The sequence below is a fragment of the Cimex lectularius genome, unplaced genomic scaffold, assembly GCF_000648675.2.
Source record: "Cimex lectularius strain Harlan isolate CLEC.00 unplaced genomic scaffold, Clec_2.1 scaffold121, whole genome shotgun sequence".
NCBI classification, from domain to species: domain Eukaryota; kingdom Metazoa; phylum Arthropoda; class Insecta; order Hemiptera; family Cimicidae; genus Cimex; species Cimex lectularius.
In genome coordinates this window covers 108669-133354 of record NW_019392904.1, presented here as the reverse complement: position 1 = coordinate 133354, position 24686 = coordinate 108669, and the positions used below count along the sequence as shown (strand labels likewise).

Genomic DNA, 24686 nt, shown 5'->3' with positions numbered 1-24686 from the left:
TTAGGAAACCTGGGGGTGTAATTTAAATTTAACAATACGCGTTTTACTCTAGAAATAGTTCTTACTAAACTAACAGCTATTTATAATTGACATAGTTTGAAATCAATGATTATTTTTATACTGGTATCATAAAACCTTCATTCTTTTCAGTTTAGGTTTTGTGTAATATTCAACATTTGGTTGAGAGACCCATTAATACCTACTCAGATTTCTTTTACAAGCTTGATAAATTTATTCGTTCTTTACTCCAAGACTATACTTTACGGCAGTAATATTGTGGTATTATCGATTGCAATGTATTTAAAGTTTTAAAAAACGTGATATCGGGCCAGGTCCCACAACGTAAGAACCACTTTAACAAAAACAATAGTACTTTGTCTACTTACTTGTGTAATTTATGTCCTCAAGGCCTTACGCCTATATCTTAAAAAGTCAGCTTTGTTGTGTTTAACCATCTGCAAGGATAGGCCATGTAAATAAACAATGAAAACTAGGGTAGGAGTTACAGGCAGATGCCATATTAGGCATGCCAATCGATGCCACTACTCCAAAATACAATTTAATAAAAATTATAAATGTTGGAGTAAGTGTGGTGTTCAATCCTTTTTAAAAAGATAGTTCCTACTTTTGGCCATAGCCATGTGGAAGTCCTTCAACATGATGATGAGCTAAAAAGGCTCGAAATCCGGATCGTTGCAAAATACAATTTTGTCAAAACGTCAAGGCAAACTCCTTCTGGTACACTGAAGGGCACGGGAGCTGGAGTCTTCGAGATGACGGACGGAGGGTAAACCAAGGTAAATGTGCTACTGTTTTCTCGTCATTAATTATAGCGATTGAAAACTGCGCTAAAAAATAAAGGCTAGGAATACTCCCGGAAGATAGCCATCTTCTCTAACAGTCAGGCACCACTAAAGGCCCTAGCCTCATGCTAGGTTATGGCAAATAGCGTTTGGAACTACATGGAGACCCTGACGGAAGTCAGTGACACTAATGGCTTGACCCTGCCATGGGTTCGTTGGAACGTGGGACAGAGGCAGCGAAAAGTTTTGTTGTCTAAACGGGGGGGGGGGACTAACATGAACTCTCTAGGTCCTGTAACCTACCGTGGCTTAGCATCCTGCCACAAAACATCTTTAAATAGATCTTTAATGGGTCCAAAACGTGGTGGAACCACAGGCATGAGGCATGCAAAGATATTCATAGAAGGGCCATCATCAAAAAGGAATTACTAGAAGGCAACCTAAACCTAACCAGGATTCTGGTTGGACTCCTGACAGAGCACTGCCACTTAAGAAAGCACATGCACCGGATAGGAGTACGGACAGAAGAAACCCTGTGCAGATACTGCCAGGCAGAGGAGGAGACCGCAAAACACATTTTATGTTTCTGTGAAGGAACCACAAGCAAGATCCTACACTAAAGATTCGCTGGCAAGGCTACGGTGAAAAAAAAAACCAGGTCGAGGTGCAGAATGCCTTGTGGCCGCCTCTTTTATCCCTATCCACCTATCCCTTGTTGTATTTATTATCGAATATTTTACAGTATCTTAGTATATTTACATTTCTGGAAATTTGGTATGAATATATCAAAAATATTTCAGCTTGGTTCGAAATGCTCTCATTTATTTATTATCTGTTTTGAAATAGGTAATAAGTAAATCAAGTAATTCCTATCATACTGAAGGGCTTAACGTTTTCGTACCTTTTGGATGTCGTGGGCGAAAGATAAAATGATGTAAAATGCTTTTTTCATATCTCTCTTAACTCAAAGCCATGGGCTCTGCCAGGATTCGAACTCCGAACCGCTAGCGGGGCAAATGAGTCGGATTCACTAACCACCGGAAGTTTTTGTCGATGTATCAACCGTTCCGTTGGTTTCATCTTTTTACCTTGATGTTATGGATTTTAGGTTAATTGTTTTCCCTTTGTCTGTATCCCAACAAAATTTCATGTTAATATTTATTGATTAATTGTATGTAAAATGAGGAGAGATGAAAAATTGGAGTAATGAGCCGGACTCAAACCCACTCAAAATATCAATGTTATATAAATATAGGATATTGGTTGATCGTAAAGATTGTCAATATTTACACAATTTATGAAAGTTAGTGTTAATTAATTTATTTTTAAAATCAACTAAATTAGAGCTAAATTTTTCCATTAATCTCGAATTTATACAGTATCGCGTTCAATTCTTCTCTCTCATTTTCAGGCAATTGTTTTAGATTTGGACAGCGTGGAGTAGCCAAACCACTTTGTAACTGGGTTTCTTCCCTGATGTCCCGAAGCGTCGTAAAGTTTGAAAAACTTATCTAAAAGCAACAATGTTGACAGAGTTGGGAGTTTCGACCGCCGAGAGAGATTTAATAAAACCAAGAGTCGAAATGCTCCGGAGACAATCTGAAAGTGATTTAACTTAGGACTACATCTCGTTCCTTCTTACCCCAATTAAGTGCGCCTGGCGAGGGGGACCCTGGAAAACAGAGAAGCCACCGACCGGGGCCGAGGGGGTGTAAACACAAGGAGCTCTTCATCAGTATGTTAATGTTCTGAGGATGATGAATGCCCCTTATCTCCGTTCCCAACTCGGCAAAGGGTTAGGCGGAACTGATGCCGGTGATTAATGTCTTTCATGCCACCCGTCACCGCCGCTTTTTTCCCCTTTTTTCAGCGCGGATCACCCCAGCCGGGAAAACGGAATTAAGAGGGAGAAACTCTCCCCAGGGATCAAAAGGCATTTATCTTCAAATACACTTGTCTCTCTTTCTGTTTGGAAGAGGGGAATTAATTATGAAATATTTAACAGACCCCGGAATTTCCCGCACGATTATTTTGCCTATTCAATTCACATTTTGAAGAGCTTCCTGTTTTAAATATAGGATTACAAGTGGAATGAACTCATTCGTCTAAACCCGACAAATCCACGTATCGCGTATGAAATCATTCCAAATTGGATAGCACGGAGGGAAAACGATATTTGTCATACTGTCAACATTGATTACATACCTGATTTATTAAAACAATATGTAATGTCAAATTCATTTTTAATTTCAACAATGGTCAGAAATTTTTTTAGAAAAGTAAAAATAGTTAATAAAATAAGAGATCGTTTGTAACTCTAAAAATGTCTCTAACTAAATTTAATACTTCCTAATTTTTTTTACCGACTTTCCAATAATTTATAAATCGTTATCTCTATTATAAAATATATACCTAAAAAACATTTACGATTTGGCTTTTAACTCCATGAAGAAATTATACGACGTTCAATACTGCTTGATATCAATGTTTTTCTACTTTTTATATCAAATTACAACAAAAAATCAGTTTGTTATATCACTCTTTGTCCACTATTTAAAATGATTTCTTTAATTTCAAACAAAAAATTACGCATAAAACACCAGTGTAATTATGTCTATTTCAGACTTCCTAGATAATTTAAACTCATATCTGAAGTGACCTCTTTATTTTTTTTCCCAATTTTATCCTCTTTACTGTGTTTTTAAATGTTTTATCTAACGTAAATTATATTTATTGTTTTCTTTTAAAAACCTCTCATAGACAAAAGATATTTCTTCCTCTGAAGGAAACTCATATTTGTCATTTTTTGGTTAAATTTTAACTGTGTATTTTTTCCATATTTTTCTTGGATCTAAGGAAAAATGCAATTATACAGGATAACAAGTTGCAACCAAAATTTGTGATAGTAGGCTTGAAATGGAGTATAACCCGAAAAATCAGTTTTCTAATTCACTCTGTCAGAGGTTTGGAGAACAAAGGACTTTTCACCAAAAAATTCGCCGATACCTGTGGCATTTGCATCAAATATAGGTCATTTATAAAATCTACTGTCTATGTACTCATTTTTAAAATTACCCATAGAATGAACCATCAGCAGAATCCTTTCAGACCAACTTATAACAGTTTCACACAAACCATTGGTAGATGTTTGAGAAATTTCAAAATTCCCCGTGGCATAATTTTCTAGAGATTGATAAACAAAAATTGTTGTATTTAATGCGCTTGCAGATATTATTGGTACGTTCAATAGATTCTATTTTCGGGTAGTCTGGTTTATCTAACTTCCGAAAAAACCGTAATATGATTAGAAATCAAATTTTTGAACCATGAAAAATGTTTTATTCATATTGATGGTAAAATTGCTTTATAAATCGTAGACCTAAACAAATGAAACCGGTTCAAAGGTTTGGAAGACGACGGATCATTAAATTTTTATGAGGCAGAAAGTTCACAGTTGTTGCCTAATACAACGTACGGGAGCTGGGGTCTTTTGGATGAACCCAAGACCGAACTGACGGTAATCTTAGGCAGGTATGGTACAGTTTTCCCGCCTGAAATCATAGCAATCGAACAATGTGCCAGAGAAATAAAAAGGCTAGGAATACTTTCCCGGAAGATAACCATTTTCTCTGACAGCCAGGCAGCTCTCATGGCCTAAGCCTGATGCGAGGCGAAGGCAAAGAGTGTTCGGAAATGCATGGAGGCCCTGAGGGAAGTCAGCGACACTAATGACCTGACCCTCGAATAAGGTCCCTGGACATTCGGGGCATAGAGGCAACGCAAAGGTTGACATGTTGGCCATAAAGGGAGCCAACATGGACTCTATGTGCCCAGAACCCTACTGCGGCCAAGCAGCCAGCCCTAAAAGAGGATACCTCTTAAAATGAATCTTTATTGAGTCCAAAACCTGGCAGTACCACAGGACTGAGACATGCGAAGAGATTCATAGAAGGACTATCCGCAAAACTTACAAAAGAATACTAGAAGACAACCGCAACCGAACCAGGATTCTAGTTGGACTCCTGACGGGGCACTGCCACTGAAGAAAGTACATGCACCGGATAAGAGTACAGACAGAAGAAACACTGTGCAGATACTGCCAGGAAGATGAGGAGACCACTGAACACATTCTGTTTTTCTGCAAAGGTCTATCTATGTACGTGCAGGTTCTTGCAACTTGGACAAGAAAAACGACAAGCAAGATCCTACACCAAGGAACCGCTGGCAAAGCTGTGGAGGCTGGTTAATAACCTGAAGCTGGCAAGTGAATTATTAAAAAAACCAGGGAAGCACAATAGATCCATTTAGGTCGAGGTGTAGTAGGCCTTCTGGCCGCCTCACTTATCGCTATCCCTATACTTATACAACAAAAACTGGAAAAGTGAGTAAATTGAAAGTATAATGTGAATGCAACCCAAAATCTGCGAAAATTGCGAACTTTCGATGTGAGAAAAGTGAACAAGATGAGAAAGAGTGCGTAATGGAGAACCGGAGAATTAGCTGCAGAGTGGTGCTGCGTTTCGTTAGGAAAAACCAATTTTCCTTAGAGGCTTGTTTAAATTTAAAAAAAATTAATATTTATTTTTATTTGGTTTTTAGTAGTATTCAGTTTTTAATGTGATAAAAATTTATGCCATCATTTGGTATTAAATTTTCTTCTTCACTTAAACCTTGATTTTCCCCTAGCACACGGTTTTTAAGAGATTTAATCTACCATAGTCCTCGAAAAAATAATGTACCGATGCTACCAATCAGATCAATCCTGATCATATTAAATGCACTAATTCTTATTAAATTAGCCAATTTCTAGGTTGTTTTGTAACAGAGTAGTGAATCTTCTCGACAGCATAGTCAAAAATCTTTTCTTTTTTTTTATTCTAACTCATTAAATTGAGAGAAATCGAATTTGTATTTTAAGGTACCTCTGCTTAAATTTAAAAATTTAATACATTATTTATTATGTTATAAATTCGTAGTAATGCACTATCAAAATCACAAAATTAAATTTAAAAAACCGTGAGTCTCATTTGTCTTATGCAAATTTTGAAAAGCCCCTTCTAAAAAGATTTACGCCAATCGCTGTAACTGCCTATATCGTACCTCACCACCAGTTTGGATTCCTCTCGTACCACTCCACTATACAAGTGCATCGCGTTTTAGACATTATCTCTCTTCAGCAGAAACAGTATTGCTCGGGTACTCTGGTTTGTTGTTGAAGCTGAAGGGCTTCCTTACTTTCACAAAACTTTTAATAATAAAATCCTATCTGATGGAAATGTACAGCCGCATCTTTGACCTTTTCTTGTTATACACTCATTTAATCTGGTGCCCCCAGGGGAGCATCTTAGGGCGTTTCCTATTCACAATACACAACGACATTCCTCTCCTCCCTAACAAAATTATATGATATTTTGTTGATGGCACAGCTATCCTGTCCTACTTTTTTATAAAATCCAAATCCATTTAAACATTATCCAATGATTTCTCAAATGAAGAATAAAAACGAAACTAAATTCACCCACGTACACGAATATACTCCGAAAATCCACTTGTCCAATGTGAAGGAGTGTAACTGCTGGGTGTCTTATCTTATCATGTGAAACATGCTAGATTTTCATTATGTCATTTATCTCATTTGTTTTTTGCGACTGAAAATGTAGTGGAAAAATCATAATAAAAAATAAGAATAGATTGTCTGATTTTATAGGGGTAATTGAAAGGAAAAATAATTTTCTTTGATAAAATTAAATATATCAGAGCATTGTAATAAGTTTAGCAAAATTTTGCTCGAGCTTAAAACATACTCTGTGTGCTAAAATAAAAGACAGCTAATTTATGAAATATGTGTCATTCATTTATTTCAGTTTTAGGGGACCGCGGTGGGCGACCGGCTTATATTTGACACGCTAGCGGTTCTGGGTTCGAACATCGGCGTAGGCCGTGAATTTTTAATTTTGAACAGTATGAAGTAAGTATTGTAAAGTAGTTTGACCCCTCGTCTGCGACGGGCAGTTGAACGTTAAGCCCTCCACTATGAGAGGAATTACATTACTTTACATTTTATTTTACTATTTTATTTTTGTAAACAGCTTGGAGAGGATTTATCATTAATTTGATATGGGGGTGAAGTCCGCTCGCCCACTCAGCTGCTTAAAACCTAAATACTGTTCAGTTCCAAGGAGAACATAATAAAATTGATGACAAAATAGTACGAAGTTACTCTTTCACCGTCTACTTTATAATCAGAAATATTTTTTTAGATCATCTACAGAAGAGTTGTTGGATCAGTCAACTTTCTGATTTCTCGATTGAAAATATTTTTTTATATCCTAGGAAGAATTGCGTCCTACGAGGTAAGCTTTGGTGGTTTATTTCATCTTGGAGGTTGTTAGACAAAATTTTCCTCTAAAAATGTGTAAAAACATTCGAATAGTGTTTACATATTGCCAATAGCATTCATCAATGGACACGATTTTTTTCTATTTTTATTGAGTTTCGTGCATAAAATTAAGTCTACTCGGCATTGTTGGGATACTAAAATATACCTCGTTACTGCAAGGGACAAACGTCCTTAACCAAGCGAAACGAATTTTTGCGGTCGTTCACAGCTTTCAAAACGATCCAGGATAGATACGTTCTTTTTTCGTGTTGATCGAACTGATCCCAGACAAAAGCCCAGTGAGACGATACCTTTTTTACCAATCCCTTTCCTTTAATTTTCCGATTCGTTAAGCGATATTGTAAAATACTGGTGGTCGGTTTAATTCGGCGCTGAAATAATTATATTATTTGTACCCGTACTTAAATGTAAATTTTCAAGGGGTGAAAATCACGTAACGTTTAACAAACTGTTCTGTTGTTCGCGGGTTTCACGTCGGATTTTTTTTTTTCTTGACTTATATTAGCTATTATTAGGTCCTCCCCTAAATGGAAATTTAGAATTTCATATAACCCAGGGCACGTTCACTTAGGATGATCGCAATTCAGGGACTGGAAGTAATCTCTGACGATCAATGCACGGGGGAAAAGAGAAAAGGTGGAAAAGATAGGATTAGAATCCGAGAACGGACGGGACAGCTACTGCCAACATGTTTTACTTTAAAAGTCTCCCGTCCTACGAGTAACCATTTCAGTAGCCACATGTCCAACTTTTCCATGGAAAAAAAACAGTTCCTAAAAATATACAACTGAAAGTAATGGANTAACTTATTTCCTCTCTATTTACTTATTACTTATTATAATGTTTGTTATTAGGGCTGTTTTGGGGAAAAACCCGAGGCCCGGAACCTATTATTTGGACATTCTTTGGAAGGATTTTTTGAGTCTGAAGCCAACAGTGCAAACGGTTTTTAATTTGGAGCAACCGTCCTAAAGCGATTCGCAAAATACAACTTGTGAACGGATGCTCTAAATTAAAAATTTTGCCCCGTTGAATTAAACGTCGAAAAACTTTCAAAACATGTACATTGATGAGTACCTTGTCATTTGAAACAGTTACGCTCTTTTTGTATTTCGATGTCCTGAAGATTGTTATTTCCCAAAAACGCCGCGATAAAAATATAAAAAAAAATTGGGGGAACAGAAGTTAAACGCACCGTATACATTACAGGATATATCATTTTGTTGACAAAATGATTTTAAATTGTTTGTGTTATGCTATAACTGCTATACCTAATTCTACTGTAGCATAATGTTAATTTCATAGCGAAAAATCTTGCGTCATTACGATGCGTAAGTCTTTTGATATTGATACTCTTTGTTACAGGCTGCCATTAGAGTCGTATTTCATAATAATTGGAAGTATAATAAATAAAGAAACCAGGGTCGCATCAACCACACTAAAAGACCAAATAGGTACGTAATAACTTCCAGAAACGATATTACTTTACTCTAAGTAATATAACCAGATGTAGAAGTTAACGATTTTAAAATAAAGAAAGCTTGTTTTCAGGGTAGTATCGTAAAATTATTGTAAAGTTTATTGGAAATAATAATAGCCATAAATAAAATTTAAACAAACCTAAATCTGTAACTATTCTGAAGAAATTGAAGAAACTCAGTGGCTTAATTAAAATTTCAAATCTGTCAGGTATTTTATCTTCTAAATAAAATCACATTTGTAAATCATCACCGTCCATTTTATGGCTTCCTTCACGCATCTAGAAGTTGATTAAGCACAGCTCGTTAATTTCAAATTATTTAGTCAAAATGTTTCATTCGTAATGTCTGAAAGCTATCAGGGAAAATGCGAGGTATGTAATTCCATCTAATCCCCAAATCCCCCGTCCGGTTTCATAATATCACATGCGTGCCGACTTTTAGTTAGCTTTCAGCCAAATTGAACTGGTTTTTCGATTGAGAAACTGTAAGTAAATAGCGTTGCCACTTGTGTCAACCTCCTCCCCACGAATTAGTCACGGACGGGACAGCTCCTGGTTAACAAGTGCGTTAAAAATTGTCGGTTAATTAGAGCGGGCTTCGGGCAAGCATGTGCAGCAAGTGCCCGTCCATTTGTAACGAAAAGAAGGCCGAGAGGGGAACCGCTAATGGATATCTCTTGTAACCATGGATTTCCGCACTCGGAGCAATGTCAGATTAATAACTCGGCCGACCTTATGTCGACGTGATCGCTTACTTTTATAGGGCTCGACCCGGCGGACCGTTAAATTCGGCCCTCTCTCTCTCTCCACTTTTCACATTCGGCTGAACCGACTAAATGGAAACCCGTCAAACCCATTCTTGGCGTTTTGTCCTAATTTAGACACTTGTCCGTTTTCCGAAAGCTACTAGCCCGATACCACGCGAACAAGGCAAGGCTCTCAACTAATGAAATCCCAAAGTGGATGGGATTGTAACGTTTACAGCTAAGCTTTGACACATTTCGTTAAACTAGTAGTGATATCTGCGGTTAACCAGCTCCAAACATATGAACTTCGTCGACGGGTTAAGAAATCCTTTTGGCCATACATTTCACGAATTTCAATCGAAAGCGATCTAAACACTCGAATTTACTAGATCCACTCATAATTAATGAGAAGTTTACGCTTGGCAATCCATCACGTAGCAGAAGTAAAGTATTACAAATGTATATGATAAGGAATCTATAAATGTATATATATATATATATATATATATATATATNAAGGGTAGGTTGAGATAGGAAGTTGATGTCCAAGTGGATCGAAGTCACGATAGCTCAAGTGGTACAGCAGCGGCGTATCTAGCAGAAGATCGAGGGTTCGAATCCCGGTCGTGCCATTGACTTTTTTATCTCAACTAAAAACCTTAATTAATTGTAATGATTTAATTGGTCAAGCGGACCACGAAATTAGTGAATTTAAAGTAATTGATATCATTGATGCAGTTCTATGCTTTTAAGTTCCAAATAGGGGATTCGAGGTCAGTCTTTTGTCTAGATAGAGCCCTAAGTAGTGGAAGACGTTTTCTGATGGAAGGGTGAGGTTATAATATATTGGAGGTACAGTGCGACGTAGAGTGAAGGTTATATTTTGGGACATTGCAGTTTTAGCTCCTGACACTGACTTTTTTATCTCAACTAAAAATCTTAATTAATTGAAAGATATTAATTGGTCAAGCGGACCACGAAAACTAGTGAATTTAATATATTAAAATGAAGTATATCTCCACTAAAGCTCTCCGTGGCCATTTCATTTGTCGCCGAGAATCAAATAGATTACTGACATTCGAAAAATGGCAAAAAGGAAAATTCGAAAGATTATAGGTTGAGATGGGAATTAGTGTTCGAGTGGATCCAAGTCACGATAACTGAAGTGGTAGATTAGCGGCGTATCTAGCTGAAGGTTGTGGGTTCGAATCCCCCTCGTAACACTGACTTTTTTTATGTTAACTAAAACCTTTAATTAATTGAAAGATATTAATTGGTCAAGCGGACCACGAAAACTAGTGAATTTAAATTGTAGGTTTCTTTGAGTCGCATTTATTTTTTAACTAATGTTCAACAGGTTGGAGGTGTCGGGCTGGGAAGATACTTGCGGAATGAAAACTTTTTTAAGTGCGGAAACGTATAAAATTATAGACAGTTGTTCTTCCTTCGGTGATTGCTAAGACCATGTAGTCATCTTAAAATTATCAGTAGCAGTAACCTACACAGACGTCTATGCTTGTATTGTATTGGTGACTTGATGGGATCTTTTTGGAACGCTTAATTCTTTAGAATCTCATTGTACTTGGTCGAACGTTTTTGTACATTAGCCAGAGCAGGGTATATTTTGAGTACATATATCTTTTTTTTTTTGGGGGGGGGGGAGCTTGGAAAAGCAAGAGTGAAGTAATCGAACCCACGACTGCGGGGTTGACGAGCTGAGAAAATAACACGCTGGCCACACTTCCCCATATCTTTGTACTTACTCTTCTATTTATTTTTCTTGTTCGCTACACTGTTTATCCTACTGAACTGCTCTCCTGGAGAAGCTGACTGCTGTCTTTTTTTATTGGAGCGGTCTGACCTGTTTTATAATGAGTTTGTCGTGTTTTACGACAGCATAATTACTCTACCGTCTTGCCTCAAGCATATCAGGTCGTAAGGTCTTTTTGTTGTCAGGATATCGTGAGGATAATTTTGAACTATAGATATTTTTGAGCCGCAGATTGCATGCGTTTTTATGACTGTTAGATTGTGATAAAGATCCACCAATAACCTTCTTCTTGATGTTGGGTTCCCTTGTAATCCCTTCATCCAGCCACTGTTAGATTTACCTTTAGCTACACAAGTTTATTTTTAATTAATTGGCAAATCAGGTCCACCAAATCTACAGAAATCAGATCATGTTCGTCGATGCCAAAAATTATAATTTTTCTTTAGTTATTAAACAAGACTTGATGTTAAGTTGTTAAATAAATTTGTTTCTATTCGATTATGAATACATTTTTGTTTTATTTTCATTTCACCTTCTTCTTGAGCTTTCTAAGTTTTTGAGTTATTCTCTCTCTCTCTCACACACACACACACACACACACACCCACACACTTTTTTTCGCCGACGAATGACACTATTCATTTAAGGGGGAAACACCGAGTTATCTTTCACTACATAGCCGGTTTTGTTTCGAAATTAAGTATTCTTGTGTCAACCACATATGGCCGATTCTTATTCGGGTTAGGTGATCCCTTCCACTGACGCGCTTTTCTTTTCTTTTTTTTTCTTTGTTATACTCTTTATTACTCGTTTAGCGTCAGCGATTCGTATCCAGATAAGATTTGGTGGATGGGACGTCCTGGTTTTCGCCGCCTCGTTGCTCTTCAGCCCACGTCCGGTTACCCAGACAACTATTTTCCGTTTTCCAAAAAAGCCCAACTCAGCGTGCGTACGAACAAAAGCACGACAAAAGGAAAAGGGTCCACCCAAATCTTTCCGGCTCAACCAACTCAGGGTGTCGGTGCACATGAGAAATTACAAATCCTCAAGGATTGCATGACTCCAAGAGCGTGTTATTGCTTTTTCTTTTTATTTGTAACATATTGTTTAAAAGGCAGAAAGATACCGAAAAATTAAAAACAATTTTTTTATCTAAAAATTATCATTTCTGTAGGTTTGTACAATAAAAGAGATCATGCCTATTGTCAATAAAATTTATTAACGTACTTATTTATTTGATTACCCAAGTTTGATGACTTAAAGAAATAAATCTAGCTTATTTCAACCTATCACACGGGAAGGAGTTTGTCAGAAAGAGCTATCCATTAAATACTGTTCGATCCCAATCCATCAGATACGGATGATTTTGATGATGAATGTATAAAATACCAAATTTATGGCATTCCATATAGAAAAGTTCAAATGGAAGTTGTTTTTTGTAAGTATGAGGGTGCCAGTGTTTTTGAAAAAAAGCCCATTTGTAAGTATGTCGGGTTCGAATGCAGGGCCGCTGGATTCGAACCCGGGACCTTCACCTTGCAGTGATGAGCGCCGTGTCAACGCCAAAGCGGTTGCGGCCACCGACGCCCCATTCTCGCTACGTCATGGTCAAAAATACATGTTTTGTCAACTTTTACACGTTTAATGTTTTCTGTAAATTTTGTTTAAGCTAAATGCCCGGGAATGTTTTAAATATTATATGTAATATTATTTGTTCTACAAAAGCCGTATTTTTATGCAAAAAAAATAATAAGTGAAATAAAAAATTTAATAATTGCCTCAAGTTCCACTTTAACTGTATGTATAAAGCGTTATGTTTTCAGTCTTCTGAAACTCAAATTAGCATATTTTTAGCACGTTTTGTACCATGAAAAAAGGACCCACAAATATCCGAACCGTGCGAAAAATTACAATTCTCTTTAGAAATTAGAGTGGTTTCTAAATCCACCAATCATTCAGTAAAAAAAGAAATTCGAAAAATTTAATTGGAAAAAATATAACAATTTAATTTTTTCGTTGTTTTTATTTCAAACAAGACCTTAAATAAAAAAAGAATAATTACAATTTATTGTTTGATTTTGTTAAACCCAACTTTAATTAAGAACAATCAGGTAGACCATAAATTGAACCTGTTGAGTACTGAATGAAAACTTCAATATTTCCGTAACAAATCGATGATTTTCGGAGTTTCTGGTGTCNTTTAGAAATTAGAGTGGTTTCTAAATCCACCAATCATTCAGTAAAAAAAGAAATTCGAAAAATTTAATTGGAAAAAATATAACAATTTAATTTTTTCGTTGTTTTTATTTCAAACAAGACCTTAAATAAAAAAAGAATAATTACAATTTATTGTTTGATTTTGTTAAACCCAACTTTAATTAAGAACAATCAGGTAGACCATAAATTGAACCTGTTGAGTACTGAATGAAAACTTCAATATTTCCGTAACAAATCGATGATTTTCGGAGTTTCTGGTGTCATTGTTTTTACAATAAAAAGGACATTCAAAATGTGCAAAAAAAATTCATTCTCAAAAATTCATTGATTTCTTCTGGATATATTGAAATTTTCCTTCAGATCTCGATAATTTCAATTTTTCTTGGAACTGATTGTTGTTATTTAAATGAAGGCTTAAAAAAAGTACAAAAATTAAATTATTATATTTTATTCAATTAAATTTTCAGACTTCTCTTTGTTCTTTAATCAACTACACGATACATTGAAACTACCATATTATGAAAGAAATCTTCAATATCTCCAGAACAACTATAAAAATTGTTGAGTTTCTTGGTGGAATTTTTTTAGGGTGGAAATGAATTTCAAAATGTGTGGAAAAAATTGAGACCATACTTATTTTTCAATAAAATAGGCAGAGTAAAAATAAAAAAATTATGTCTTTTATGAGAATCGAAGAACAATCAATTCCACAAACGTCAACTTCCAGCGATTAGTTCACATTAATTAGTTGACTCAAATGTTGACAAATCGAATACTAAAAGATTAATAATAAAACTAAAGGCGAAGTGGACAAAACACATTCAATGGCCACACAAGCAGCTTTTAAAGATATTAACATACCTACCTTTCTGTTATATCAACTTAATAATTTCTACGTCGTTTCTAGCAATAATTATTCACATATATGTCAGACACAATGTTTAAAAAAATTAAAAATTTGTACAAATTCTCATCTGTCCCATTTTTCCTATTAACTCAACGTGTATCGTTTTATTACAAATAAAATGATAAATGTGATATTAGTGGTCCTTCTAGGACAATTAATTAAAAGTTTAATGATTATTCGAAAATCATGAGATGCGGTCTGATGTGATGTAGGTTTCAGAAAAACATTTTCTTTATCGTGCCAACGTTTCGATCTTTATTGAGATCATCTTCAGGGCCTGATATTTACAAACATTGTTTACATATAACAAATACATGTAGGATGTGGAAAAAAGTAAATTTATACAATGCAAAAAAATATTTTTTTTAAATTATATTCAATCAAAGTATTTCTACTCACTCAAAGTGCGTAAGTGTGACATTCTTGAATGTAATTTTTAAAAAATATTTTTTTGCATTGTATAAATGCACTTTTTTCCACAACCTATATGTATTTGTTAAATTTAAACATGTTTGTAAATCCCAGACCCTGAAGATGATCTCAATAAAGATCGAAACGTTGACACGATAAAGAAAATGTTTTTCTGAAACCTACATCACACCAGACCGCATCTCACGATTTCCGAATAATCATCGACTAATGATCACTAATCACCACACATTTCTAAAACTTTAGTTTTTATACTAAATTTATAAACCAAAATCATCTTTGGTTTGATTCCATGAAAAATAAAATAGTCAGAAACAAAGTCCTTTGGAGCGATTAAAGGTCAACATAATAAAAACAATAGAATTTGATAAAACAATATATTTCCATTAAAAAAACGTACAAATTTAACATAATCGATATGATCAGAGGGCAGATCCTGTCATCGTGATGGCAAATATCCCTCTTTTATCCGCATGCTTATATGCAAAGGTAACAAAAACAAAACACCGTAACCGCAAGGTAAGAAATATCCAAGAAAAATCCGAATTCGACTAGTATAAGGCTGAATAAAATTCAATCGTGGCCGTGTTCCATCCTGCAGCTCAACTTTCTCTTTCTGAAAAGAAAAGCATACATGAATAAATAAAAAAAATGATAATGTGATTATAGGAACTTTTATAGAAAATTCAGTCGTTAATAATGTTATAATTTTGTCAATAGTTAAGTTTGTTATTAATTTACAAGATAAAGATAATATAATTAGTTCATATTAGTACGTGTTTTCCTGTGAATGTGTGTACCCGCGTGCGTGTCTGTGTATGTGGAGTGAGAGAGGGAGGGATGGAGAGAGAGCGAGAAAAATATCTATAGTAACAATTTAAATAAATATTATTCAAATGACTATGAAAAAGTAATCAGCAGTCATCAATACAGTTTAAAAAAATTAACCAATTAAAATACTGTTGTAAGATATAGATTAGATTGTCAGAACGATATGGGAATGAATGTTGGTACTGATGCTACCACAGAGCACATAAGGGTAGACTGATTAAAAAGTTGAAAGATACTTAGATCTAAGATGACTTCAAAGGTCTTATTGCCTGTTAAATAATAAAAATAAAATTGTACCCCTTCAAATCGTAATTATATATAATTATTTAATACATACTTATACATATAATACCATACGAAGTGCCTAATTTTGTATAATTTGATATATTATTTAGGTTTAGGCACGCGATTTGTTGCATCCGGTCATGTCTAATTATAGGTTAGTATAATTTTTTTTTTAATTATTGCTTTCGCGATTTCGCTTAGATGGTGAGAGTGCCGAGTCATATTGATTAAATCATGAACACAAGTCAATAGAAAATATTTTTTAAGTGTGTGGTGCTTCCTTCACGCATCTAGAAGTTGATTAAGCACTGCTCGTTAATTTCAAATTATTTAGTCAAAATGTTTAATTAATTAATTTAAATTGAAATAAAAAGTATAATGATTACAAGACGATAATAGAGAGTTAAGAGAGAGAAAAAGAATGAAAAAAATAACGAAAGTACGAAAAAGACAAAGTGTGAGAGAGTGAGCGAGCGAACGAGCGAGAGAGAGAGAGAGAGAGAGAGAGTGAGAGATAGAGGACCAACAAACAGTTTAACACCCCTCTATCTCTCATCTATTAAATTTGGGTGTGTCCGTGCTCACATGTGTTATTTGTGTGTCAATTCACATACAGTTAACAATATTTGATTATATTTATTTACAGCACCTTGCAAATCTTAGCATATTAATGAAAAACTTCTCCAGTGGTTATTATCGTCATGTCATTCTCCTAAATAAGAGGTGAAATACAATTTTTACAAAAGGCATTTTAAAATGCAGGATGTTTAAAGGGGTTTAAAAAGATAAACTGACAAAAATGAGCAATATCTAATGTTCAGTTCATATTACAAATATGAAATTCGAACGGAATAAGTTTTTCCTTTTTCACGCGAGGCATTAATTTAAGAAAGAATCTTTCTATTGTGGCTTAGGTGCGCGTTTGGCTGACATCTGATAAAAAAATGGTCTTTTTGTATAATAATTTCAAAGCGGAAATTTCAGCCTGATATTACGATTTGTATTTTAACACCGACCGCTTTAAGCTTAGATCAGTTTATTGTTTTTATTATTATTGTTTTGTTTTTTCATCGACGAAATGGTTCACGTTTTACTCGTTTCATGGTTCTTGAAATGCAAGGATATCGAATTTGTCACATAGCTATGCTGGTTGAACTTTTGCTAAAGAAATTTTAAAGCCTATTTCATCATATATTTACATACAAGGGCACTTAGGCTAAAGTGAAAAACAAAAGACCATTGAGAGAAGAAAAATATTTGAATAACTAATTCGAGCTTTTAACCAAAGTTTTCTCCATAAACTTAACATCTTTATATGAATTATCTTTTCACTATTGAAGCAACAAATTCTAACGTGAAGCAGACGATGTATTACAAATAGGATTGAGGTCGATAATGTATAAAAAAAAGTCCTTTCCTTTCGAACAGTTGATAAAGGATGTGGACACTCCACCAGTTTAGCCAGCAATCACGGATTACAAACTGGAACCTAATACAAGCTTACTGACGTCTGGTAAAAGGATGAATCAGTCCTGGGATTGGTGAAGAGAGGGAAAAAGGTGTCGAAACGGTCCTTCGAGTTTCTAGAGGCCATCGAAGCGATAGCGCCACAAGTCGAACCCGACCCAGTATTCCCGCCGTCCGTTCAACCCGCCAAAAAAACCCAAGGGACACGATAACTTTTGGTGGATCATTAAATCTTACTCACATCTTTTTTTATCACCAGACTGATATTTTTCAATATTTCGGTGCATTCAAATATTCGAGTTTTCATCTGGAAATATTACTAAATAATTATAATCAACGATACATTGTGAAATCGTGCAACAACATATTGATGAAAAAGTACAAGCACAATGCAAAACATAACATATGCTCCAAATTATTCCATCTATTAAATCTATATGTTCTATCTTACATAGATTAATATCTTATATCTTCTATCTTTCTGTGTATTATGTAGATATTTTTATAATTTTTAAAGCAACATATTTTACTACATTATAAAAAAAGTTCATGTACTAATCAGACATTGTACAGTCAGATATAATAATATCATTCTATTCGATGTTTCTGCCAAATTCTTTTGCTTTATCAATGAATACCATTTTTTCCTTTTTAAAGCGATCAACCTCACTTTTACGTATTCTTTCTTTTTGTTCGCCTGTTTTGGCATCTTAACCTCTCTCTTCTGGGTGATATCTCCTTCTCTGTCACCATTTCTTTCAATATTTTTTCTCGCATTTGCTTGTCAGACTCTCCACCTAACTCTTCTTCTCCCTTAACGCCCACTTTTTCTCCTTCCAATTATCACTCGATCACTAATCTTTCATTCTCACCCTCTATTTCTTCCTCTCTCTTACTCTCTCTCTCTCTCACTCTCTCTCTCTCTCGCCACTATCTCTCCCACTAGTTTTTCTCACTAACAAACTCTATTTCTCTCTTCAATATTTTTCTCGTCTTTTCTTTTCTTTTCTTTTTCACTCGATCACTAATCTTTCATTCTCACCCTCTATTTCTTCCTCTCTCTTACTCTCTCTCTCTCTCTCTCTCTCTCTCTCTCTCTCTCTCTCTCTCTCNACTCGGTTTTTCTCACTCACAAACTCTATATCTCTCTTCAATATTTTTCTCGCTTTTTCTTTTCTTTATTTCTTCTTACTTATAGACTGTATTGTTTCTTAGATCACCCTCTCACTCTCTTTACTATCTCCCCGTCTCTACCACTCATTTTTTCTCACTCACAAACTCTATTTCTCGCTTTTTCTTCCCTTTTTTTCTTCTTACTCACAGACTGAATTGATTCTCAAATCACTCTCTCTCTGTCTCTTTCTCTATCTCTTTCTCTCTCACTCACTTTCTCTCTCTCTCTCTCTCTCACTCTCTCTCTCTCTCTCGCTCTCTCTTCACAATCTCCCCCGCTCATTTTTCTTACTCACAAACTCTATTTCTCTCTTCTATATTTTTCTCCCTTTTTTTCTTTTTTTCTTCTCTCTCATATACTGTATTCTTTCTCATATCTCTCTCTCTCTCTCTCTCTCTCTCTCTCTCTCTCTCTCTCTCTCTCTTCTTTTCCCCTTAATTAATATTTTTTTAAGAAATTTTCCTTTTTTTAATGTATTCCTTTCTTAAAATAAGCATATGTATTCTATATATTTCTTCCTGTTTATTGTTCTTCGATCATCTCCTAGGGAGCATAGTTTAAGCCAAACAGAAATATTCATAAATATATAAAATAACCTAATTCCAACTAGTATTGAGATTCGTGGACGAAATGTCAGGCCAAATTACGACACTTTAGCCAAATCAGCCGTGAAAAATTTTAATTGCTAATGCCCCGTAGTCTATCCCGGAACTGCTAACGCTGCGCTAAAACTAATCGGACACACTCGGCCACCGCGTTCCCCGGTAATGTATTAATTTATAATAATGCAATTTTAATGTCATTAGTGAAAAGAGAAATTACTTGCTTTTATCGCACTGGTCCCCTTGGCTTCTATACTTACTTGCAGTCAGAATTAGTCAGTCATAGATTTGCATCTTGAAAAATATTATCTAGTACAAAAGTTTAAATTTTTTAATCGATTTGCACATAATTTATAACAGATTTATCATTGTTTCTGAGGTTGCCGCTATTTTAAGCCTTTGACGGCTGACTTGTAAATGCATGCTCGTGCACGCGCACCTGCGCGTTCAAGTAAGCTTTACGCGTGACTTTCCACTCCTAGGTGGTACGTCATTAATCGCTTTTTATATAAGTTACAAATATTTTTTGTATTGTTGTAATTTATCTTTTTTGATTCTCAGATTCAAGGGAAATCAGTACTTGGGAGTTTTTTATTAAATGCCAGTTGGGCAAGGTATTAAAAACCATTTTAGCACATTTCCCTTCGAGTTTTGAGTTATGATCGAAAAGGATTAGTTTTCAATTGTCGATTAGTGAGTTTGCGTGTCTTAATTTCGCACGTGTGCTCCTCTTGCCTTCCTGGCTACGCCTGTAAGCGTGTCAGTGAATATTACGGTTTTTTTCTATTGGTTTTAAATCCTTTAAAATTACATTCGTTTTATACAAAAATACAGTTGATACAATTTTTTTAAATAAAATTATTTAAATTCTTATAAATTATTAGCATCTTACAGTCAACTAAGGTATCTATGCAAAGGTAAATCACATTTGTTTAAATAACAAACTGGATTTTTTAAATTTATCTTTTCCGACTCACTTTCATTTAGTATTAAAATAAAACTTTTTCCGTCTTTCGAAAGTGAAGGTTAATAGAAACGTCCAATGATTTTTTTCAACTTTTTAAATGTCTACTGCTTTAAATCATACAAAGGTATAAAACCAAATAAAAAGAACTACGTTTGAAAGAGGTAAGTAAATAGTATTTTCAAAACAAGATAAGAAAGAAAAGATAAGTGGATTTCTAAAAAAAATATATATATAACTTTTAGAAAGCATTCCGATAAAAAAAAATAATAAAGGTAAGCTAAAAATACAAGAAGGAAACTGCTAGAATTGTGAAACATAAAAATAAAATAGTGTCGACATTGGAAAGAAAAATAATTTCGAAAGCAATAAAGCAGGCTTAAAGCTGATTTACCTTTTGAGATATTTGTTAATTTTTTTTACAGGGTGCTGGGAGTTTTGGTGGGATGGGAAAACCGGACGTAAGGCAAAAATTTGTTCGAAATGTTTTAAAACTGTGAAAATTTTATTTTTATTCAATTTTTACAGTTTTTCGTTTTAATAAAAACTGAGCTTTGCCCTTTCCCAAATGCCTTTCACCTAAATACGTTCAAAAACAATTTTTGCCTTGACGTGGGTTTCGTAGTATTATCTTCGTATTTTGAGGTAAACCAATCACAAAAAATTCCATTTTTTTCAAAATTTTTGAAAAACATTCGGCGTTTTTATTAATAAATTTTTATCCAGTAATCATATAAAATCTTTACAATAAAAAATGTCCAAACAATCATATATTTTAAATGCGTAACTTGCAAAATAAAACCTTCCTCCTCCTCCTCTTTACACAATTAAAGGGCAATAAAAACTCCACTAAGATACAAATTGGGAGAAATGTACAGGTGAAAGACAATTGGGTAGTGAGCGTCAAGGGTCAGCAATCAATAGATCAGACTCCTACAAATAAATCTAAGGGCAACACAATTCAAAAACTAAACTCAAGGGAGGGCAACTAAACTTAATAAAACAAAAACACAATAGGTAAAAGTCTTTCAGAGTACAAAAAGTTACACATTCGTAATTCGGTTTCTTAAATATATCAAAATACAATTTTTATTTTTGAAAAATAATTTTGAATTTTCATTTTATCTTTAATAAGCCAACTCTGACAATTTTTTTCTTTCCTGAGCCGAATTTTGTTTAAAAAATCACATTCTTTTTTTCGTTTAGGCCATTTTGTTTTGTTTAAATTTATATTTATTCAACTCATTTAGAATGTTTGAAACCTGTCCAGTTATACTCTGCTTCGGTGCATATGAAATGTCATAATAAATAATTTTCACTTTTTTTTAATGTGAACATTAAAAGGCACTCTTTAGGAATTTTTATTAAAAATTCATCAATGATTGATTAATTTAATTTAAAAAAATAATAAAGAAACAAAATAAATCAGCCAAGGATTGACATTTATACAGTTAGAAAAATGTATGTAATATTACGCAAACTTGAAGTGGCTTGGAATCAACGTGATTTATAAACTAACAAGAGTAAAATTACAAAATAATACTTTTCAGATAACAATAATAAACCGGGTAATAAACCCGTAATACCCAGTAGCAAATATCAAGTTAAGATTAATAATTACTTGAATGGGGAAAACTAAACGGCCTTGAAATTAAGAACAAAATTGATTGTACAGTCTAGTTATTCTCGGCGTGATAAAATACTGTAAGAAGATAGATTATAAATATATAAACTGACTGAATTAATTTTGATTGGATTAAAAATCGTAGTCACAGACTCGAAAGAAAAAAACATTATTTTTGGCACGACTGATGGTAAAAAGTCAAAATTTCAACGTTTCATATGCACCTGTATTCTACACTATAGTAAAAAAAGACCACGTCACAATTTTTTTGGCATGAGGACGTTTTTGAAAACTGGTCACGTGGTTGGCAAATTGTAGCCAGTAAAATAATTTACAAAGTCCCCTAGTCTACGACTTACAATGACTAGGATTACAATATACCGAACAAAAATAATATAAAAAAGGAAAACAATCCTTTATACACAATATACAAATCTATATTAAAATGGAGGGGCGCCCGGGGGTGGACGCCGCCCCTGAGATCATCGGTCAAGCATCACAGAATGCTTTGATGCGCGCGGTTCGCGCTCGAATTTATCAAAAAAAAAAAATCAAAAAAGATTATCGGCCAGCGCGAGCCACAGATTGCTTTCATGAAACCAATCCAAAAAATTGTATAAAGCTCTTATTTACAAGCACACCTTTCCCCTCGGGGAAATAAAAAAAAAATAACACACACAATTTACAGATAATGACATTAAAAAAATGCTAAGTATGACTAACACATAAAAACATATTTACAATTTATAACATATATATTTCTTTTTAAACTTATGAGTTTTTATATATATTTTTTAAGTAAATTGACTGCTTGTTCCAAATAGTTTTTCCCTTTAATAAATTTTCAATTAAAAATAAAAGACGGAGATTTTTTCATTATATTTACACTTCTGGTAGATAGGTATGCATCTAGTCATCACTGCTCTCTACCATGTTTATCAGAGATCATTTGAAAACCGTATCAGGGCTTCCGTTGACGGGGAAGCCGCTTTTAAGACAATAACTTATAAAAAATATACATTTATGGAACAAAACTCTGTACACTTAAATTTAACCCGGGGGACAACGTGGCCGTTGGGCTGAGATCAACGCGAAAGAATAAAAAAAAATATGATTAAGCGATCTTTGGAACGTTACTTCTTTAATTTCGCTTTCGCCCTAGCCTTACCGCCGCAACTCAAAATTTTTTACAAAGGGGAAGTATTCGAAAAACTTACAGGGGCACAAATCAGATTCACGCAGTGATTGATAACAATTTTAAAAGTCGATGAGCATGTATGCTGTTTTATTTTGTCCACTTATATGTGAAAAGTTAAGCGCTGAAACGGAATCGAATCCTCGGTTGAAACCCTTTTATTAATTCTGAAAGGTCCTTGAGCTATGTTATTGAACCCTCGCTCGATTCTTCGACGTCTTCGGATTCGCGAAACGTTGGAAAAATCGGGCATTTTGGAAATCCGGAAAATTGAAAATTGCCCCTATGTAGTAATCCCGAGGATGTCTTTGAGTGGTGGCGGTAACAATCTAGGCGCGTGTATTACACAAAAAAAGTAAATTTCTAAATCTGCGATATATAAGTTTTATTCCCTTTTATGTTCATAATATAACTATTTTGAAGAAAAATTAAATCAGTAGTAATAAGTAGATAAAAAATATTTTAAAAAATACCTAATAAAATGACAACTACTTAAAAACTTGTCTCCCATTTTTTTAAAATATAGGTTTGCGTTTATGTGAATGTCCTCTTTGTGTTTTTCTGTCAGTGGGCGAGTTCTTCACCTTTGCCTTGTGAGTATCCTCCATCCGACGAGAATGATGACAGTGGTCCATATAGAACCAGGGAGCGGCGTCGGTAGGAGAAGGGAGAAGAAGCTGGACGTCTTCGATTCCCTGCGCCTTTTCTTCGTCTGTCCGACGGACTGTAACATAGATTTGACAATTAGGATCTCCGACCGGGTGCCAGGGTCGTCGCGAATCTCCGGGTCGCCTGTTTACCTGATAGGTGTGCTCCTCGACATGCCTCAGCTCTATGCCGAGACTGAGCGTGTGCTGCTGAGGCATTTCCTGGGGGTGTTTCTCCTGTCTCCTTCGTCGCCTCCTGGGTGCTGCGGGGGCTTTTCGTGCCCTCAAGACCGCTTCGGGGAGGACGAGGATTACCGGCCCTTCAGGCCTCGGGTTCTCGGGTTCTGCAACAAAAATCCCTTGAAGAGACCCCGACTAGAAATCTTTACGCGTTGAAGGTCCAAATTTTTCGAACCAAAAAACACTGTTTTCAAATCTTAAAAACTCGATTAAAAAACTTCAATAACAACCCGGTAAAAATCGTTTTTGATGAAACGCGACTGAGAAGAAAAACACTGTCGTATATCATGATTATTAGATGATGGAAACACCTTGTAAAACTTTTCAATCCTTTTCACGAAGGACATTTAAATTCAGGGACACCGTTGGAACCGAACACTCATGTTTTATCTCGAACCCGTTCATAATAATATATAATTTTTTTTCAACTTACGTAAATTGGAAATTTCTGGTTGTATAAATTGACGTATAAACTCGCAGATGGGTATCCGAATGACCCTGCGTTCTTCTGCTTCCTCCTCAGGCACGTTGAATGGTACGGCCATCACTAAAGATTTCACAATCACACTTTGCTCACTCGATCTCTCTCTCGCGTGTTCACTGCACGGGCTTCAGAGCTAATCTGGCTGTGAGGTCCACTCGGCTACCCCGTTTAGGAGCTACTGTGCTACGCCGACTCGACTCTGGATCCTCCAATGGGCACCTCTCCCTCCCGTCCCCACTTCTTCCCCCACCCGGGGCGCCCCCTCCCAAAGGGTATAATTTTTATCTCGACCCTGATATTACCCCGAGAACCTGTTACTTCTTCCCCCGGCTGGCTTCCAGGAGATTTCGACCTGCTAATTCTGCACTGGCTCCGGGGCGAAGATGCAAACACGAAGGGACGACTTTCCTTTTCTTTATAC

The 24686-nt window shown here is 35.1% G+C and overlaps 1 protein-coding gene across 1 annotated transcript; it reads right to left on the bottom strand.

Annotated features, from left to right (window-relative positions):
- Positions 1-15115: 15115 nt before the first annotated feature.
- LOC106661221 lies at positions 15116-24470 on the bottom strand. The gene is made up of 4 exons (XM_014384480.2): positions 24215-24470; positions 23695-23885; positions 23479-23618; positions 15116-15368 (listed from the first exon to the last, which is right to left on the bottom strand). The coding sequence occupies exons 1-4, from the start codon at positions 24324-24326 to the stop codon at positions 15326-15328; spliced, it is 486 nt and encodes a 161-aa protein (XP_014239966.1). The 5' UTR covers positions 24327-24470; the 3' UTR covers positions 15116-15325.
- Positions 24471-24686: the final 216 nt, after the last annotated feature.

Bases quoted from the DNA above. Each gene is read 5' to 3' on its own strand.
- LOC106661221 (XM_014384480.2), bottom strand. From the start codon at position 24,326: ATGGCCGTACCATTCAACGTGCCTGAGGAGGAAGCAGAAGAACGCAGG. The intron at 23,886-24,214 runs GTAAGTTGAAAA...TTTTTGTTGCAG, and splicing joins ACCAGAAATTTCCAATTTAC to AACCCGAGAACCCGAGGCCT. The intron at 23,619-23,694 runs GTAAACAGGCGA...TCTATGTTACAG, and splicing joins TCGAGGAGCACACCTATCAG to TCCGTCGGACAGACGAAGAA.